Source organism: Nicotiana sylvestris, chromosome 8, assembly GCF_000393655.2.
Source record: "Nicotiana sylvestris chromosome 8, ASM39365v2, whole genome shotgun sequence".
Classification (NCBI taxonomy): domain Eukaryota; kingdom Viridiplantae; phylum Streptophyta; class Magnoliopsida; order Solanales; family Solanaceae; genus Nicotiana; species Nicotiana sylvestris.
Genome location: NC_091064.1, coordinates 86,644,754 through 86,667,139, shown reverse-complemented (window position 1 = coordinate 86,667,139; position 22,386 = coordinate 86,644,754). Strand labels below are relative to the sequence as shown.

Below are 22,386 nucleotides of genomic sequence, written 5' to 3'. Positions count from 1 at the left end.
TCAGTGCACAGTTTGGTGTGATGAATGTTAATTTAAGTTTACTCTCCTGTAGTTATGCTTGAGGTTGGTTTCAGCCAGGATAGAAAGATTTAATGGTCAAAGTTGAAAGCTGATGAAGGATGATTTTGGCTCGGTTAATGGATTTTTAATGGAACTGTATTAAAGATCTTAGTTATATTTTTGTTCGAAAACAGTAATTCTAATTTGAAAGTTTTAGCTTTAGTGTCGCATCAAGAGAGAAAATAATCATGACTATGTGTATGAATTAAGCGTAACAAAACAAAGAGCTAGAGATACATTATTGTGGTATTCACTTATTCTTTGGCTAGGACAACATTATATGCTGCAACTGCCATGATAAAGATGAAGTAGGAATCAAGATGACACTATTTTTGTTCGTTACACTAGGGGAAATGGTGGAATTAATGCAGATGTTGAACAAGTGGAGAACCAAGGAAATGTATTGGGTTTACCTCCTCATATGCTGATGCTCATACCATCAATAGAAAACCAGGGTATTTTTTTCCTGTTTCAAGGAACGTAAAAATTAAAAGATTGAAACTGATTTTAGCCTATTATTTTGATTGTATCCGAACTAATGTGTTTAAAATATTTGATCCCAATGTAAAATATATATGGTCTTTCTTTTTTTAGCAATAATTTTGGTGTTTAATTTCTGGTGCATTATGCATCAGGTATTGACTTTTAGCCTCAATTTTTTCCCTTCAAATGCCTTTGCCATGGAAGTTGGATAGGAAAATAAATTGCCAATATGACAGACTGACATTGAAGTTACCATTTCAAATGGTAACAGATTCTTTATGAAGCAAATGTGAATTCGGAAGCAAAAGTGAAACTAAAGGGACCAACACCATGGCTAATGGGTCAAGTCTATTCATCCTAAATTTTCCTCGACCATAAATGCTTTTGGTGTAAAAATCTACATATGTATATTTTCTTCTCTCTTTTTTTTTTGTTTTCCCCAAATTTTTTTCTTAGATAAATATTCATCGGCTCTCTGCTATTTTCTAATATTATACATTTAGAAGAAAACTAACAATACTGCATGAGTTTTCATCTAAGGGCCTTAGTAAACCCTTATGAGTGGAAATATTAGTACCACATTTACTTGAAAGCAAAAATAAACATTACTTTGCTCGAGAGAACTGTATTGCTTTACCCTTGAGGCCTGACTATGTAAAATATGTATATTAGATATTCTGGTTTGCCTTTGACAAATATGTTGTATGTCAGATGTTCTGATTTGCGTATGACGAGCTCTCGATTATTCCGTCTATCTTCAAATTACAGCTGCAAATGCATCCCTTATATGTTTGTGTTTTATGCCATTATTCTCTGCCTTAAAAGCAAATGCTTCCAATAGTACAAAGAAGATTAGAATAATTGGCTGTCAGCTTCTTGGATTATTTTTTGCGTGTATTTTAGACGAAGGTGTATGACCGCGGGCAAATTCACTACTATAAATATAATAACCTGAAATTACAATTTTCAATGCCAAAATACCGCGAGAAATCCTTTGCGACCTTAGTCAGCAATGTGTTTACATCTTCGAGCATCAACTGGCCTCAGTCATAGTTAATTGCCTTGACCAGAGCCCCATCCACACGCATTGTCTCCCACATGCTTGATAATTTGAAATCCATGCCTTGATTTGATTGATTTCTTGTTGGACTTGCCTCAGCTTTCTCGAGATTCCTTACATGTATTCTTGTGAATCTTGCTCCATTTCCAAGCGAGTTTAATTTGCTTCCAGTCCAGAAAATTAGACCACACCCATGCCTATGGCACCCACCGTCGTATAGCGAATGAGAAGATTGACAATTGTCTCAATTGCACTCTCTGTGCCATTTTGAGGTGGAGTAGTATTTTCGCCATGATGTTGATTGTCGAGAATTCTTCCAGAAAATCCTGTGAAATAAGGCATAGAGCTTTCAATCTCAAAATCACCAAGTGCTGTATTAGAAATTGATATAAGGTAGGGTATATATGTATATATAAAAAGAATATGGAGAGACCTAAGAAGAACCAGAACAGGTCTGGATAACTTTAGGCCTCAAATATACCTAGCTTAACATAGCAAATATGATACATAAATTTCATGATTACCACTTTCAATTATGTCCAGTAAACAACATTTTTAAGAGGAAAATGAAATGATGAAAGATATGGGATAATAAACAAAAATTGGATAAACAAATCTTGAATTTCTCATTTGAAGCCGAATTTTGTGTATTTGGTACGGAGGAAAATGTCTTCCTTGACAATGATGGTTTTATCACTTATATTTTTCCATGTTTGATTGGTGAGTAGAAAATATTTTCAAAAAATACTTTTGTGTGTTTGATTAGTGAGTAAAAAATATTAATTTAAGAAAATACGGGTATAATTTAGGCAAACACTATGGAGTGATGGGAGGTTTGGGGGAGGGGGCGAGAAGGGGGAAAGGGGCACAGGGTGGGGGGTTTGGGGGCGAAGGTGAGGGTAAGGAGTTGGGTGGGGGTGGGGCAGGGGGTGGAGTGGGGGCAAGGTGGGTGGGGTGCGAGTGGTGGGGGTAGGGCAGGGGTGGAATAGGGTTGGGTTGTAAGTAGGTGTGGGCATGGGGTGGGGGTAGGGATGGGTGGGGATTGGTGACGGTGGGGAATAGGACAGTGAAGATTGGAAAATATTTTCGCTCCTGGCAGGGAAAATATTTTCTTCCAATTGAAGGAAAATGAGTTCATGGAAACATAATTTCCAACACACATGCAAACACTTGTCAGTGGACATTGTCCAAATGGACACACCTATGGACACGCCTAACCAAACAAACACTATATACTCTCACACGCCTAATCCAACCAATCACACTCAATTTGAATCTACAACAAAAGATACACAATCATTCCTCTATCTTTACAGCAGCCCTCCGGAAAATTAAAAATAAATACTTCACAACAACAAAATGCCAAATATACTATTACCTTTAAACAAAAGGTCACGTCTGGCACTACTAACTCATAAAGTGCCCAGGAGCTCATTTCAAGCTCCCACGATGAACTTCAACAATCCAAACAACCCCATGCACATTCCAAACCTAGTCTATGCAACCCAACCACAGCACCGGGACCACCAACCTACCTCATGGATCGAACAGGGTCTCCAAGGCCAAGCTCTCTTCTTCTCCATGTTGATAGAGGGACAGGAAGTCATGATGATTTTCCAAAATCCAAACTTTCTAGCACAAGTAGTGGCAGAGGGGATGAGAATGGCCATGGACAATTACATGAACCATATGTGGATGACAAATATTCTCGACCCCCTAACCCCAGCAGTAGCCCCTGCTCTTTACCACACAATGCACAACTATTGGAACCTTCCACAACACTTCAACCCCCTCCTGAACATGAACCAAATGTTCGAACTACCCTTTTTCCATCACAGGAGGTGACAGAAATGAACCCTCTATTTTTTCCTTGGACACCTCAACAAGACTAGCCCCATCCCCATGTGGCCCCTCCGATGGAACAAGGTCCAAATCTGGACCAGGAAGTGCAAAAGCAAAAGAAGTTGTGACCCCCACCCTTCGGGAAGAAGTTCATTCACATAAATCTCAACCATAAGAGATATAACCCTTATGTTATTCTCGGAGAGGGAGGACAAGAAATACATACTACGATGCCCAGTGGCACTACAAAGGTGCTCAATAGAGATAACTCCATCGATCAATACTGCAACAGCAAAGTATGCAGTGCTACTGAACCCTACTCTGAGGGACAGCCCCTTCATGAAGGGAAATAACCATGCAACTATTCTCCAAAATTACTCTCCTATCATGAATACACCCACCAGTATAATCATTTGGAACGTAAGAGGCGCAAAAAATGTAGACTTCAGACGCAACTTTAAGGAACTCATTAATAACTACAACCCATGCATGGTGGCCCTACTGGAAACAAAAATAGACAACCATGCAACTCTTAGGACAAATTTCAATTTCTTGAACTCAATAGAAATACCAGCGGTTGGCAGAGCTGGTGGTATGGTCATCATGTGGGTAGTCATAATGGTAGCAGTGAAGCATGTTAGACAGACTGATCAGGAACTTCATGCTCTAGTCTAGGTATTACCAAATCACAACCCTTGGCTTTTTAGTTCAATTTATGCTAGTAACTATTTATCAAATAGGTTAGAGTTATGGAATAGCCTAAAGAATATTTTTGACAATTACAAAGGACCTTGGCTAATAGGTGGTGACTTTAACGATGTCCTAAATCAAAATGAGAAATGGGGAGGAAGGAATATTAATAAGAATAGATCCTCCAAATTTAGGTCTTGTATAAGCTACTGCAACTTAATTGACCTAGGATTCAAAGGTTGTCGGTACACGTGGTCCAACCACAGAAATAGGAGGCAAGGTCTTATACTAGAAAGACTTGATCGATGCCTTGCAAACGAATCTTGGCTGGAACAATACCCTTCAGTGTTAGTTACTCACCTCCCTTAAGACATACTCAGACCATAATCCTTTACTACTCAGACTTACTAATACTAGGAAAATTCCAAATAAGCCATTTAGACCCGAAAAATATTGGCTAAGCCACCCTGAGTTTAGTAAAGTCATTGAGAAAAGCTGGGATAATAGAAACCTCAATGATGCCCTAATTTGTTTCAAAAATAATGTCAGTGAATGGAGTACTCAAAATTTTGGTAATATCTTTGCCAATAAAAAAAGGTTACTGGCTAGAATTAAGGGAATCCAAAACTCGGCAAGCTATACCTATAGCACTTTCCATAAAAATTTAGAGCACACACTAATTAATGAGTGTAACAACATCCTTCGACTGGAAGAAGATCACTGGAAGATTAGATCACGCATGAATTGGCTCAATGAGGGCGACACAAATACTAAATTCTTTCACATATCTGTCCTAAATAGGCGAAGGCGTAACAGTATATCCTTTTTTAAAGATAATGCGGATAATTGGATTACGCATCACCAAAAAATCATTGAACATACACACCAATATTTCAAAGATATATTCACTACCAGTAATACACTATCGGAGTGGAATACTATTAAAAGTGCCCACACAAATTTCTCGAATATAGATCTCTCCTCCTTAGATAGGCCACTAGCTACCCAAGAAATCATTTCTGCAGTATATTCATTCAAGCCATACAAAGCCCCAGGACCAGATGGGATGCACCTAATATTCTATCAACGTCACTGGAATATTGTGGGACCCTCTGTCACACGATTATGTAAAGAAATCTTCTCCCTATCTAGAATCCACGGGGAAATAAATCAAATCTTACTATGCCTCATTTCCAAATTCAAACATGCAAATAACCTTAATAATTTCTGACCAATAGGTCTCTGCAACTCCACATACAAAATAATCACCAAAATAATTGTTAACAGGATCAAACCCTTCCTTCCTGAATTAATCAGCCCATGTCAGGTCAACTTCTTAAAAGGTAGGTGAACATGTGATAATGCCATTATTATACAAGAAGTTATAAACCAGTTCAAAAAAAGAAAAGGGATGAATGACAACTAATTATTAAAATCGACCTTGAAAAAGCCTTTGACAGGCTAGAATGGTTGTTTGTCTACAAGTCCCTTGTTTTTTTCAAATTCCCACCAAAAATCACATCCCTGATCATGAACTGCATAGTCATAAGTAGAATAACATTCTTAGTAAATGGTGCTCAAACAAACTTCTTTGAACCCTCGAGGGGGATTAGAAAAGGGGACCCCCTATCCCCCTATCTGTTCATTTTAACCATGGAATTACTCTCAATTTATATACATCACCAAGTGGACCTTACCCTGTGAAACCCCATTAAAATTGGACCAGAAGGACCTCATGTATCACATATCTTTTACGCAGATGACTTGACATTCATGGCCCAAGCAAATAGAAAAACTATGCAATAGATCTTTTTAACGTTAACCCAACCAACCAATTTGGAAATTACTTGGGTTTCCCAATTACCAATAACAAGCTCAAACCATCTGATTTCCAATTTATAATTGACAATATGAGAAACAAGCTCTCTAACTGGAAAACAAATTTTCTCACTCTTACGGGACGAGCAACCCTTGCAAAAGCTGCCCTCAATGCTATCTCTAACCATAATATGCAGTACATATCCCTTCAAAAAAAGGTACTTCACCAAATTGATAAAATCCAGCGTGATTTTATATGGGGGACAACTACAACTAAAAAAAAGATACACTACGTTTCGTGGGATGTTGTAACCCTTCCAAAAGAGTTAGGTGGCCTAGGGATACCCAAGGCATGGCACAAAAACCAGGCCATTCGAGCGGGACTTGCATGGAGACTATTTACCAATCCATCAACAATGTGGGTAGATACTCTAATTCAAAAAAAAAAAAAACAATAAGCCTAATATCAAGACCACCTCCTTCATTGGCAAAATGTACTAAAAGGATGGGAAACCATCAACAAAGGATTGTCTTGGGATATTGGCAATGGTAAATCCATAAACTTCTACTATGGTTGTTGGACCCCAAACAAAACAAACATCCGCTCAATCATTCAGGGTCCTCTTAACAAAAATGATAGCAACTTAACCCTTGACTAGATCTGGCTAAACAATCAGTGGAACTGGTCCAAAATATCATTCGAGCTACCCAAAAATATTACTACTGACATCACCCCATCCCTTTTTCACAAAACCCCCTTGCAGTAGACACACCCATTTGGATACTCAACACAAATGGCACCTTCACAACCTACTCAGTTTACAAATTACCTCACCAACACATCCAAAAGACCACTGACTATGATTGGATCTGGAAACTGCATACCCTAAACAAAATCAAATTTTTCCTATGGCAATGCTTAAAAAATAGGCCACCCACTAACTCCTACCTTCACCAAATTGGTGTCTCAATTGACAATACTTGCTTGATTTGTAAGATGGCAGAAGAAATCATAACTCATATCTTCCTGGAATGCACTATAGCATGCTCAATTTGTGACAGCACAGGCATTGACATCAACACCATCCCCCACAACAAACACTGGCTTTTAGCTATCAAAGATCTTCAAGTACCGGTTAATCATAACTCCATTACTTGGGAGGATGTTTTTCCTTTTGCAATATGACACCTTTGGTTAAATAGAAACAACAATTGCTTCCACAATTACCCAAACAACCTAAATTATCATATGATTAACACACGAGCTATTGAGTTTAAATTACTAGCCTTCAATTACAAATGCATAACACACAAAATTCCGGTACACATTAAATGGAACCCACCACCACCCCACAACTACAAATTAAACATAGATGCTTCCGTGAGTAACCAAAACACGGGAGCCATTAGGGGTATAATAAGAAATAGTCGCGAAGACATGATTGTAGGATTTACTAACAAAATCAAAGCCTACAACTCTACTCATGCAGAATTACAAGCACTTCATGCAGGTTTAAAATTGGCACATGACAAAAGACTAGCACCACTGGAGATTGACACTAACTCAACGGACATAATCCAGCTGCTTCAACACAATATCTCTCCTGCTTATACTAATACTATTTTGGAATGCAGGTACTTGTTGAAGAAATTGGGGAATCCAGTGGTCCGGCACAGCTTCCGTAAAGGCAACAAAGTAGCGCACTTTTTGTGTAAATTGGGCTCCAAGCAACAACACCTAAGCTCTACTACAACTATTTTGCACTCACCTCCGGATACAGTAAAGAGGGTGATCCATGATGACAAAAACGAAGCATCTATTACTAGATTAGTATCTAGCTCTAATGTAATACACTAGCAGTGCTTGGAAATCTTAGTATTATCCCGACTATTACTAATAATGATGTAATGCCTCCATAACTGTTATTAATGAAATTTCTCTTTTTCCAAAAAAATAAAAATAAATAAAAGTATTAATATTACACTTAGATTTTAGCATAAAACAATGCCAATTTTAGCATAATCAAATTTGTATTATTAATCTATAAAATTTAACAGTGGTGTCAAGCAGGTAACAGATAAATTAAAATTTCTTGGAGATTACAAGCAAAATCCACTGACAAAATATTTACAAGCTGCAAAATTGATGGCAGACGTGCAACAGAAACAGAGACCTTTTCATTTTGCTCTCACCCCCCTGCCAAAGCGAAGCCGTCTCACAAGGCTTTGATTAAATCAAAATCTTCACAGCTCTTGCAATATCATGCAGCTCCTCCTTTGAAACCTTTCTCCACACTCCACCAATCAGCAGGTGGCCTTTTGAACCTTCCAAAGGCATGTCGTCGTTGTCATTTTTATCCGAGAGAAAATCCCTGTCGTTGTTGCTATCACCAGGCTCCTCTGTCTTCCTCATTTTCTTCATATTAGGATGGTCGTCCAAGCATTCAATCGCAGAGGAAGCATCCCGCTTGCATCCACATTTATCAGTTTCTGGGATATCATTGTCGGATGATTTTGCAACTTCTGCTGAATCATCAACAAAATCAAGAATCGGAAGACGGCCAGTAGAACCAAATGTGTGGGGCAGCATACCAGTGGGGCATGGTTTCCATGCTTCTGCAACTACCCATCTGCTCCCGGCATCTGCTGTCTTCACGTTATTGCCCTTCACAACTTGGTGCTTAATTAATTCAAGCTTCTGAGCAGCCTGGCGAAGAGAATCTTCCCCCTTGGATAGTAGGAAGCTTTCTGAACTACTGGTGGAAGGATCCGAGTGAATAATCTCTGAATCAAATACGCTCAGTGAGCAGAGCTTATTTAACTTATGGAATAAAGAATTCCTTCCCATAATCTGAGCAATGACAAGAACTGAATCCATCAGCTGATTATTGGTGTGAGAGGACAAAAGTAAACATTTACGTAATATTTGTTGCAACGTTGCCTCTGGAAGACCAAGTTTTCTTGAAGAATCTTCCCTGTCAGCAGCAGAATCACTACGGTTAAGAGGCTTCAGTGTCTTCAGATTTCCAACTACCTCTTCACATAGATAGAATAATAGTTGAAGTCGGAGAGATTCATTTTCATTTCCTGAAAAGCAATTTTCACCTGACACTGATTCATTAGAGAAACAAGTCATCAATAATACGCTAAAACCCATTTTGTTAATCAAGCAAATAAAATTAAAATAAAACTAGAGAAGCATCATAGCAACTCTGGTTCAACTAAGATTCAACTTCAAATGTACTCTGATGAACTAAAACACCCGTGGCTTGTCTGGTCTCTCATGTAAGAAATAACTTGGCATAAAACTTAGCCTTACTAATACAATCATTCTAGCCGCTCTGCATTATTAGTATAATGTCTGGTCACCATTTTCATTTTTCCATAAATAATACTACTTGGATAACTTATAAGATAATGGATAGAATATCGAATAAGAATATTCATATTTGGTAAGAGCACCTAAAGTGAGAAAATACAATTGAAGTAAGGCGCCTTGTATTACTATATAAAACATTTAAAGCTAATTCTGCAATTTGGTATTAGAATCTCCACTGAACAGTTTTTATACATATCATCCCTGTATATATAATGCCTGTATCACTAGTTTGCGAACCAACCGACTGCTTGAAGCATTTGGAATATTTAGCATAGATGAAACGAGATCTGAAAGGAAATACAGTCAGAACACACTATTTAATGTAGCTCCCAGCGCCTAGTTTATCAATTTCAAAGTTGACTGCATACTAGAACATGCATAATTCCATGTTCCTGAGTCCCAGGTATATTACTAAGTGCATCTTACAACAAGACCAAGCACAAGTAATAACGAAAGTCTAAAAAATGCTTCCTTAGACGTCTCAAACCAGAATTTCACTTACCAAGTTCATGTTTCATGGCCTCCAGAGTCTCGATTTTGTCAAGAGCTGCCTGCAGAAGAGTCAGAAGCAACTCTGGTTCTCTATTTGACAGTTTTTTCAGTATTGGTTTCCAATAATCATATGCACTGTGGCTGTCAATGATATCATGGAATTTCAAAGCGTTCACTAACTCCCCATTTGGGGAATCTAATGGCTGCAGCATAAGTTCCAAAAGCACAGATATCACTTCGGAAGAAGAGGAAGTATATAACCGAAGAACGGCTTTGGTAGCTCTGGTAAGCTGTTTCTTAGAACCTGAAACACAAATTATTCCAGAAAACTTAAGATCACCTAAAACAAAATAAATATGCAGATGCTAAAGCATATGCCATCAATAATCAGCAAATCGCTTTCATCAATTAAGCATCATACATAACAAACTTTGCAGGAAGCAACTCTATATTCTAAGTACCATTTTAATTTTCAAGCCACACAGTATTTATACAGATATCACTGCACGAGAGTTAATTGACCAAACAAGATGCTAAACTCTACAATAAATAGAACCTTCGAAAGAACCTAAATGGTGGTAACTGATGACTGGACAGTCCTGAATCCTAAAGGATGTGACTGTGAGCATTTGTAATCCTCAAAGGATACACTAATCTTTTCAAAGCATCAACTTGCTAATGCACTCAATGCATAAAATTGTCACTGTACGAAGCTTTAATAGTTCCAATGTTGAATCCTCAGTTTTCCTAAAATAGCTACAAAGGAGGAAAGAGCTGTGAGAAGGCATGAGAGAAAATATGATATATTGATATTGTATGTGATGCAATACAAGAGGTGCTATTTATAGCTACTCTATACAAAGGGGATACTACTCCTCAATGTGGGACAATTACATAGCTATCTCTAACACTCCCCCTCAAGCCGGAGCATATAAATCATATGTACCGAGCTTGTTACATATATAATCAATGCGAGGACTAGTGAGGGACTTGGTGAAAATATCTGCAAGTTGATCATTCGATCTCACAAACTTCGTAGTAATATCTCCTGAGAGTATCTTTTCTCTGACGAAGTGACAATCAATCTCAATGTGTTTAGTTCTCTCATGAAACACCGGATTTGATGCAATATGAAGTGCAGCTTGATTATCGCACACAAGTTCCATCCGACTGATTTCACCAAATTTCAACTCCTTGAGCAATTGTTTGGTCCAGACTAGTTCACATGTTGCCATAGCCATTGCTCGGTATTCTGCTTCTGCACTAGACCGAGCAACTACATTCTGTTTCTTACTTTTCCAGGACACCAAATTTCCTCCTACTAAAACACAATATCCAGACGTAGAACGTCTATCAGAAGGTGATCCTGCCCAATCAGCATCCGAGTACCCAACGATCTGCTCATGACCTCGATCCTCAAACAGTAATCCTTTACCTGGAGCCGATTTTATATACCGGATAATGCGGACAACTGCATCCCAATGACTATCACAGGGAGAATTCATAAACTGACTTACAACACTCACAGGATAAGAAATGTCGGGCCTAGTCACTGTGAGATAATTTAATTTACCAACCAGCCGCCTATAGCTTGCAGGATCGCTAAGCGGCTCCCCCTGTCCAGGCAGAAGTTTAGAATTCGGATCCATCGGCGTGTCAACAGGTCTGCAACCTGTCATCCCTGTTTCCTCAAGAATGTCTAACACATATTTCCTTTGAGAAATAACAATACCTGAGCTAGATTGAGCAACCTCAATACCTAGAAAGTACTTCAATCTGCCTAGATCCTTAGTTTGAAAGTGCTGGAAGAGATGCTGCTTCAGATTAGTAATACCATCCTGATCATTGCCCGTAATAACAATATCATCAACATAGACTACCAGATAAATACATAGACTTGAAGCAGAGTGGCAATAAAACACAGAGTGATCAGCTTCACTACGAGTCATGCCAAACTCCTGGATAACCGTGCTGAACTTACCAAACCAGGCTCGAGGAGACTGCTTTAGACCATAAAGTGACCGACGCAAGCGACATACAAGGCCACGAGACTCCCCCTGAGCAATAAAACCAGGTGGTTGCTCCATATAAACCTCATCCTCAAGATCACCATGAAGAAAGGCATTCTTAATGTCCAACTGATAGAGGGGCCAATGACGAACTGCAGCCATGGATAGAAAAAGGCGAACTGATGCCACTTTAGCCACTGGAGAGAAGGTATCACTGTAATCTAGCCCAAATATTTGAGTGTATCCTTTGGCAACAAGACGTGCCTTAAGTCGATCAATCTGGCCATCGGGACCAACTTTGACTGCATAAACCCAACGACAACCAACGGTAGATTTACCTGAAGGAAGAGGAACAAGCTCCCATGTACCACTTGTATGTAAAGCAGACATCTCGTCACTCATAGCCTGTCGCCATCCTGGATGAGACAATGCTTCACCTGTAGACTTAGGGATGGAAACCGAGGACAATGAAGATATAAAAGCATAATGGGGAGATGACAGACGATGATAACTCAAACCAACATAATGAGGATTAGGGTTTAGTGTGGTCCGTATACCTTTTCGAAGTGCAATCGGTGTACTAGGAGCAGGATCCGCAGTAGGAGCCGTGTCAGGTGCAGGACGAGAACCAGATGGGCCTGATGTAGGGCGCAAACGACGATGATAAGTCAAGAGTTGTGTTCCTGTGGCTGGGGAACTAGGAGGGATAACACTGGACTCCTCAAAAGTTGGTATGGGTGAAACCTCTATGGTTGAAGGTGGAGGAGGATTACTAAACTCCTCAAAAGTCGGTATAGGTAAGACCTCAGATATGTCATGGTGGTCAGCAGAAGTGACATCAGTTGTGAAGAAAGGTTTAGACTCGAAAAATGTGACGTCAGCTGACATAAGGTACCTATGAAGATCAGGTGAATAACAACGATATCCCTTCTGAACACGAGAATAACCAAGGAAGACACACTTGAGAGCACGAGGAGCTAACTTATCTTTCCCCGGGGCTAAGTTATGAACAAAACATGTGCTCCCAAAAACCCGAGGTGGAAGAGGGTATAAGGCTGACTGGGGAAACAATATTGAATGTGGAATCTGACCCTTGATGGGAGATGAAGGCATCCTATTAATCAAATAACAAGCTGTGAGAACTGCATCGCCCCAAAAACGCAGCGGAACACGAGACTCAATTAGAAGTGTGCGAGCAGTCTCAATAAGGTGCCTATTCTTTCTTTCTGCAACCCCATTTTGCTGAGGGGTATAAGGACAAGATGTCTGATGAATAATTCCATGAGAAGACATAAACTGCTGAAACTGAGAAGATACATATTCTAAGGCATTATCACTGCGAAAAATGCGGATAGAGACACCAAATTGGTTTTTGATTTCAGCACAAAAACTCTGGAATATAGAGAATAACTCAGAACGATCTTTCATTAAGAAAAGCCAAGTACATCTTGAGTAATCATCAATAAAGCTAACAAAATAACGAAATCCCAAGGTTGAACTGACTCTACTAGGACCCCATATATCAGAATGAACCAAGGAGAAAACAGACTCTGCATGACTCTCAACACTACGCGTAAAGGAAGCTCGGGTATGTTTCCCAAGCTGACACGACTCACAATCTAATCTAGACAAACTGGATAAACTAGGCACCATCTTTTGAAGTTTGGATAAACTCGGATGTCCTAAACGTCTGTGGATTAGATCTGGAGGATCTGTAACTAGACATGTTGTGGAAGGACTGAGCGAGTTAAGGTAGTAAAGACCTTCTGATTCACGACCTGTACCAATTGTCCGTCCCGTACTGCGGTCCTGCATAATAAAAGAATCATCAATAAAATATATACCACAATTGAGGGCACGAGTCAAACGACTAACAGATGCAAGACTAAAAGGACAACCAGGAACATAAAGAACGGAATCTAGGGTGATAGAAGACAATGGGTTGGCTTGTCCAACTCCTTGTGCCTTAGTTTGACATCCATTGGCTAAAGTAACAGTAGGAAGAGACTGTGAATATACAATATTCGACAAAAGTGATTTATTACCAGAGATATGATCAGAAGCGCCTGAGTCCATGACCCATGGTCCAAGAGTACTAGACTGGGAAACACAAGCAAAAGAATTACCAGCAATAGGAGTGTCAGTCTGGGCAACTGAGGCTACTTGTGGAGATGTTTGCTTACTTGCTCGATACTGAAGGAGCTCATTATATTCTTCTTTAGATACAGAAAAGCCCTGGTTACCTGTAGTCTCGCTCTGAGCAACGTAGGCATTTTTGGGTGGACGGCCATTTAAGGAATAACACATTTCGCGAGTGTGTCCAAGTTTGTGACAATAAGAACACTTGGGTCTAGATCTCCCAAAACGACCGCCTCCTCGTCTATTCTCCATAGCTTGAGATGCCCGAACATCCACTGTCTGGGATGCAAGAACAGAGGAAGAGGAATCAAGTATCTGTGATGAAATCACTGGGCGACTTGGTGCTGCAGCAAGGCGAAGTAATCGAGAGAATAATTCATCAACTGTAGGGACAATCGGACTCGCCAAAATCTGGTCTCGTACTGAATCAAGATCATGAGGAAGTCCAGCGAGTGTAAGAACTAGAAACATTTTCTGTCGCTGCTCTTGTTGTTTTGACACACTAGCAGAAACTGGCATCAATGTCTCAAATTCCTCCATGACTGCCTGTACCTGACCCAAGTAAGTAGACATATCTAATTCTTGCTTCTTTAAGTTTGTCATCCGTGATATCACATCATAGAAGCGAGATATATCATTAGTGTATAACGTACGAGCCTTTGCCCAAACCAAATAACATGTCTGGAATGGCCGAAACAAAGGCATCAACTTAGAATCAATAGAACGCCACAAGATGCTACATAATTGAGCATCAATTTTTGCCCAAAGCGCTATCGCCTTTTCATCTCCTTCGCTAGACTGTTTAATCAGATGATCTTGCACACCTTGACCTTTACACCACAACTCGACAGATGAAGCCCAAGCTAAGTAGTTTGAACCTCCCATTAAAGGTTCCGAGGTAATCATAACATTAGAGTTTCCAGAACTCATGCTTTTAGACCCAAAAACATCAATTCCCAAAGACATCTTGTAAATTATTACCAAATAAGAGAAATAATCAACTGTAATCCACTGAAAATAGAGTAAGGAACACTGAACCAGAATAGTAAACTACTGTAGCAGTTGGAAAGTTACTGTTGCAGCCGGAAAATATTCAAAGTGGTCGGAATGAAATAAAAACAGTAGGGGTAGGATCGGAATTACCAGAAGACCCAACTGTTCTGAAGGAACTTTTTCAAAAAATGGCCGGAAGTCAACTTTTTGAAATCACTATTCACGCCGGAAAAATAAAAAAGTGGTCGGAATTTGGTGTAACCTGGATGGGTAGGCTCGGAATTGCAAGGGAAACAATCTGTCCTGAAGAGTCGTCGCCAAAAAATGGCCGGAAGGTGGCCCACGCAACGTTGGAACTTCGCCGGAAAATTTTCTTTGGACAGCTACAGTACCGCCGGAGATTTTCACTGGGATTTGGTCGCCGGACAGTGACTACTCTTGTGGTAGTGTTGGATTTTGTGCACAACACTGACCGAGACAAAACAGACGCAAAACAACTTTGAAAGTCGTCGGAAAAAAGGGTTCCGGTGACTGATTTTACTTCCCGGAATCGCTGGAATTTATGCACAGCGATAAATCTCTCACGATAGCTCTGATACCATGTGAGAAGGCACGGGAGAAAATACGATATATTGATATTGTATGTGATGCAATACAAGAGGTGCTATTTATAGCTACTCTATACAAAGGGGATACTACTCCTATTCCAATGTGGGACAATTACATAGCTATCTCTAACAATAAATATAATCCTTAGGTGCTATTTATATGATATATTGATATTGTATGTGATGCAATACAAGAGGTGCTATTTATAGCTACTCTATACAAAGGGGATACTACTCCTATTCCAATGTGGGACAATTACATAGCTATCTCTAACAAGAGCAAATCACTGTAAGTGGCAAACTTTCGTGTGCGATAGATTTTCAAAACAGGTAGAGAAATTGTTCTAAAGCACACTTCATAAAAGTAGATGCAGCAACACTGCCACAGACATGAACCGTGGACTTAGAGGCTTGAAGCTGAATAAAATTACCAGAACATGGTAGCAACCCAGAGGTGACAGGGAGAAACTTGTTTCTTGCACAAAGCTGCGCCGGCCTGATTCCTGTATAATTGAACCAAACTTATCGGAAAACTAGGAGAAAAGCGGAAATTTTGCACTACTTATCTTATCAAAAGGAAAAGGGGAACAAAAGAGTAAGCCCAGCAAGAAGTTGTATTGGCTGATCATAATGTCAATCAACTCCATGCACAAAGTATACTTCCTTTTCCTTTTCCTTTGTTTTTAATGAGAACAATTCCAGCTGCAGGACCAACTCAAAACCATTCAACACATACAGGCGTGAAACAGTATCAAACTATGACAATAACTTCGCAATAGACAGCAAGAACAAAGTTTACGCAGCCGTGAACACTTGTTCAAGCAAAATATCTATGACGAAAAATGGAATCCTCCAGTGATTAGAATCAAAACTTCTACAGAAACATCAGGAAAACTAACTATCAACAAAATCACGATATCTTTTATGTTTTACCAAGATGAGGAGAAAGAACCTGCACCTCAATGAAAAGAAATAGTTCAATGAGATTTAAGAGCAAAATAGAGGTTCCATTCAGTGATGTGCCATCTAGTGAAATCCAGTTGCCATCCCCTGAATGTCTCAGAGGTGGAAGTACAGAGAGAAAAATAAGACAAGAAAAATAATGGGTGTTGTTCTAAGCAAATGTTACTTTTTAATTTTCTTTTCTATTAGTTACTAACCTGGTGCAAATCGTGATCTGCGAAACTTAATACAATAGACAAATCATTAACATCTAGTGATTGTATGATATTACCGGTCGATGTTGCAAGCGGAAAGAGCTTTCTCTTCATTGAAAGTGAATTGTGTAGCAAATTTAGTGATGGAATTTTTGAATGATTGTTTAGTTTGTTATGTAGATATGTATTTGAAAGTGAAACTATTGATGTGACCATTAATCATTTTCAAACATGAAAAAAATAATGAAAACACGTCAAGGACAGTTGTAATGGTGATATTTACATTCATACAATGTGCTTTGATGGTTTTAATTTAGATTATATTCGTATACTCTGCACCACACCTACAGGTGCTTACAAACATACTATGTTAATGTACCAGACATCAAGGAGATCATAATCCTCATGCAAGAAGATTAAACAATGGATAATATCACTAGGCAAAACCACCATAATATAACAAGAGGTTAGAACTTCACTCACGCTTTTCTGAAGTACTTGATCTAGTAGTCTGCTTCATTTCCACTAAGGAAGCCATCTCTAGTAATCTGTGTTTGATTTCTTTCCTCAGATTGGCTGTTGGATCCCTTCGAATTGCTTTGCTTTGCGGTTCCCAATAATATGATTTCAACCAGTCAAGTGCCTGAAATTATTGACATCATTTAAAACATGATCCAGCTGGGACTTTCTGTTTGTCAGTTGACTCACTCTTACAGACATGAGGAAAAGAAACTTAATGTCTACTCGTCACCATGTTCTATTTTTGGTTTACTCCTTATTCTCCATTCTATAAAATAGATTACCTTTTCTAGCTTTAATTTAATCAATTGTAGAAGTATAGAGTTTGGATGGATGAATCATGAACAAATGACAGTAGCTAAAGGCCTTGAAGTGATTCAAAAGATGTACAAGGTTCAAGGATAGAAATTTGAATTATTGGTATGGGGAAAGAAAAAGAAAAAGATAGAACAACTTTGTCCAGCCAAAACCCACATGCGCTTGGAATTATAACAAGGCCACGGGATGCTCAATAGTCGCCTATGTTGTAAAGACTCTTCATTTTAGCCGCCGCACCCGTGTTGACACGACATTGGTACTGGTCAGGGTGTGGGTTTCGTATTGGTCAATCGAGATCGGGTACTTTGACCACAATCCATGGACAAATTTGAGGAAAAATGAAAAATGAAAGATTGACTTTTAGATGCTGCCTGCTAGTGCCTAGTGCCTACAACTTGAGAAATTCTCAAAATGAAAGATTGAATTATTAACTGCACTCCACAACCACAGAATATTTCTCATAATTTAGGATATTTTTATAGATCTATTTTTAGAATTTTGAATTATTTTTAGTTGAATCCCCGCACCCATACCCGTATATTTGGATCCATACTCCGGAATCTTAAAATTTGGATTATGGAGGACTCGACATCTAGATCCGCACCCAGATTGGATACCCGCACCCCAGTCCGAGCAAACAAGCTGGATTCTGCTCCACCCAGCTCATGGACATGCCTACGTCACATGTTGTCTAAACCATTGCAATCAAGTGCAAGGAAGGTTTCCAGCAAAGAGCTTCATCTTTATGACCTAATCATTATAGCATTTCAACACTTCTCCACAATGTCCACGGCTATTCAGTATAACAAATGTGATGCAAGATCATGCTTCCTTCCGTTCTCTCTATTTTATCTTTTTACAATGATTTTCATTGTCCCAAAAAAAAAAATCGTCCTCCAGAAAATGTTTCCTTCAGTTTTATCTTCTTCCACATCTAGTTGATGCTTGCTAGGAAAAACCAAACAAGCTAAGGTCAATCTCATTTACATTTATTCATAGTCTGAGAACCTGAAAATATAATATTGTCAACTGGCAAGCTTCCCAGTCCAGATCAGATCAAAGATATCTACCACTCAAAAGCAGCTTATTCAGCCGATATCATGCAAGCAGAGATGAAATGTCTGTTCTTAGACCAAATAGTTCACTCAGTCGGCTCCAAATTCATTTTAAATCACTGCTGAAAACCTATATCCATTTTTTTTGAGATATACTGCAGAAAACCTAGATCCTACAGAAATAACAAGAGAAAATGGAAAACCTGCTGTTATCCAAGAGGATCTCATAAGTGTTACTAAGGCAGAAAAGACTGCATCACAAGAATAACACAAGCCACAAAGCTACAAATAATATAGAGACTTAGGAATCAATCATTTTCCAATAACTAGAGAATGAGAAATCTATCGCTAAACGGCTAAAGAAGAGGATATGCTGCATGTGTCTCTTTTTATATCGGTGATGTTTGGGCCAAATCGCAGCACCTCAGCTAATCTACTGGACAGCTTATCCAGCCTGCTAGCACAGGTTCCAAAGTGACCCTGAACACCGAGCCTGAAGCAAATCATCTCACACCTAGTGTTGCAGCTAGACCTTAGATTACAGCAAACATAATTTGGCCTCCTCCGATTAGTTTTATCACTACAAACCACAATATCTCTGTATTTCTAGAAGAGAATCCACCACTACACTATATACTACTATAGATGTCAAAGTGGAATGGAACTTCAAGAACCTTTTTCTCTGATAAATAGAACATCAGGAAGTCATAGCTTCGACTGTAATAATATAATAAACGATACATACTTAAGCAAAAGGTTATAGAGGGAAAGAAAGATATCTACCTTGGTAGAGGCAAGACGGACCAACTGCAGTGAAGGAAGATCACGATGAGAGCCCTCTACAAGGAAATAGCAACCACTTTAAGAAAGGAACTTTTTCAAATTTGAATTTCCGTTGGAAAATCATAAGCCACAGCCAAACCAATATTGCTAACTGATGCAATAAGTAACATATCGTATATTGCTTCCAATTATTTTTAGCCTACAGCAGATGCAGAAGGAGGACAAGTTGATGCATCGCTATATCTCTATTACTAGCTTACTCACTCACTAAGACTGCAATAATTCTACTCTTTTTTTTTGGTTAGAAATCTACTCGTTGATGCTATGTATAACTGACTTACATTTTCTTTTTATGACCGAGAAATCTCCGAGGGCCAGTGGCGCATGGTTCGAAACTCGGTGGATAATGAAAACTGACGTACACTTTTAACAACTTTTCTTATAAGGCTGACTTACATTTAACAATCAACAATTGCCAGTTTTGAAGTTGTAAATATGCATAAACACTCACCATGGCGAACGTCAATCAGCATACGTGGAATTCCAATATCATTGGCTGCCTCACCTATAGAGATTTCTGTTTTGTTGCGGGTCTTCTCAACAACGCCATTTACAAGCCTTGAAAAGTAGTTATCATTATTATGCTGATTTTGCTAGCTAACAAAGCACTCACCCACACACAACTGCTATCCTAATATACCACCATTTTAGCCACAACAACCTCACAAATAAGAGGGAAAAGATGAAAAGTTAAATAAAGAATAAACTTAAAAGTGTACAACGAGAAGTTCGACCAACAAGACTGCAAAGAAGACACTGCTGATTGTGTCATTTTTTGTACTATAATGAAAGAATAGAAGATTCCACAACTATTATAATGATACGAGCCGTGGTATCAGCCACTGGTGCTTGCATCACACCCCTTTGGGGTGTGGCCCTTCCCCGGACCCTGCGTGAACACAGGATGCTTTGTACACCAGGCTGCCCTTTTTCACTTGTATTTTTTGGCATAAAGAGAGGATAACTTGTTTGTATTAGATAGTTGGGAAAATTTGATAGATGAATGTAGTTGAGCCTACACTTATCTCGTATATACTTTTTTTAGACCATCTTGGTGTATATGAATAAAATAAATTTATTTAACTTCTAAAAATACAAAAAAAACAAAGTGTAAATAACATCACAATTTTTTAACAATGGTGATATGTTAGCATTAAAAAAGGGGGGGGGGGGGGCATTCTCGCAAATCACACAAACGGAAGAAAATATTCTTTAAAAAAACTAGTGACCACTGTACCTCATAATTGCCATGCAGTATAGCATAGAAAGCATTTCTTCTGATTGCAAAGCATTTCCACCTAGGTCCTTCCTGCAAAAGGGAATTACCAAGAACAATGTTCATTTTAGGACTCCCAAGCAATATACATAAGAGGATAAATCAACATAACAACTCACTCCTAACGTATACTCCCTCCATCCCAATTTATGTGATCTTGTTTGACCAGGCAGGAATTTTCAGAAAATTGAAACTTATGGTCCTAAACAACAACAACAACATACCCAGTATTTGTATGGCTATAATGAAAAGCGTAGAGTTAAATTATTTTGTCGTTCTTTTCGGGATAGGTTAAAAAGGAAAGTGCATCACATAAATTGGGACCTAAGTTGCTCCGACACGGCAGTTTAGGTGCCGCACCCGTGTCGACACGACACTAGTACGGGTGTGGGTATGGGATCCGTACCGGATATGGTCAAACAATTTTTGAATTATTTTTAGCCGGATCTCCGTACCCGTATCCATACTAGGATCCGTATCCCCGAATCTTAGAATCTACACCTCGAAGGATACGACCTCTAGATCCGCACCCGTGTCGGACACCCTCACCCGTGTCCGAGCAACTTAGATTGGGACACAAAGAGGCAAAAAAGGTTGAATCAGTAAAGAGTGACCTGAAAAAAGCATCTTTTTGCTGAATTTCAATAATTGAAGCTGTAACTTCTACTGCAACAGGAATGCACCCTCTGCTCCTCCACGTCGATATCTAATATTCCCCCAAAAAAGTATTCAATTCAAATTTATAGCAAGAGAAAAAATTATTAGGGCAAAAAATATAGAAGGGAAAAAGTGTTTTTTCTTTTGGGAGTTAGTTACCCTTTGAAGAGCAAAAGCAACAGAAGGAGGAGAAGAAGAGAAAAGGGAATCTCGAACAGAGTTCCATTCATCCCAGCTTATCCACGGAACCAATTTGAATCCCTGAGAGTTGGTTTCAGCGATTTCGTCGTCAGCTGGTGGTTCGATAAACCCTAGAAGAGACTCCATTGTAGAGGAAGTTGAGAAGAATGAGGGAAGAGAGTCCAAGGGTTTAAGGGGTTTAACAGAAGAGACGCTCCGGGCCGGACAAGAGGACACTTTTCTGGCCCGGTTCAGAGACTCTCACTATTTGATACACTTCGGAATTGTCATTTTATATGATTGAGTACTTAAAATATAGTAAAAAATTTCTATTCTGTGCAACGTCCGCGTAAGAAATATTTATACAATTAATTTACTTGTGAGGTAATTATAATTAAATTTTTATGATCGATATCATTAATTGATAAAATAGTAGTATGTAATTTGCTTCAACATATTAGAATAACAATGTTAAATCTAATTTATCACGAGACTTACAAGTTTCCATCCAAATGTGTGGTGACAAAGCCATTTACATAGATAACAAGTTGGTTACTTATTTTCAACGAGGATTGGACAAACTAATAGAGTGAAAAGTCAATTTAGTAATTGTACGAGGGTGTCAAGGTCAAAATAATGGGTAAACAAGGAGGGTCCGAAAATGAGGATTGATTTAAATACAAGCTTTTTGGGAGGTGAATGACTCTAAGCATTTTTCATCTCATTAATTTGCAAATCCTTGCGAGAGAGATAAGCTATTTTGTTTCAACATATATCTTTGATGCCTCGATTATTTATATGAACATTT

The 22,386-nt window shown here is 38.9% G+C and overlaps 1 protein-coding gene across 4 annotated transcripts; it reads right to left on the bottom strand.

The window, feature by feature from the left end:
* Positions 1 to 7,943: 7,943 nt before the first annotated feature.
* Positions 7,944 to 21,837, bottom strand: LOC104247185 (uncharacterized). Of its 4 annotated transcripts, XM_070153174.1 has the most exons (10): positions 21,558 to 21,837; positions 21,356 to 21,447; positions 20,703 to 20,774; positions 19,917 to 20,023; positions 19,406 to 19,461; positions 17,214 to 17,373; positions 16,005 to 16,076; positions 9,835 to 10,128; positions 8,546 to 9,064; positions 7,944 to 8,476 (listed from the first exon to the last, which is right to left on the bottom strand). In XM_070153174.1, exons 1-10 carry the CDS (start codon positions 21,723 to 21,725, stop codon positions 8,184 to 8,186), a joined length of 1,833 nt encoding a protein of 610 aa, XP_070009275.1. In that variant the 5' UTR covers positions 21,726 to 21,837; the 3' UTR covers positions 7,944 to 8,183. The 4 variants fall into 4 exon arrangements, with proteins under 4 accessions (XP_070009275.1, XP_070009273.1, XP_070009274.1 ...); XM_070153172.1 differs by having other exon boundaries at positions 7,944 to 9,064; XM_070153173.1 differs by having other exon boundaries at positions 7,944 to 9,058.
* Between the last annotated feature and the right edge of the window lie 549 nt (positions 21,838 to 22,386).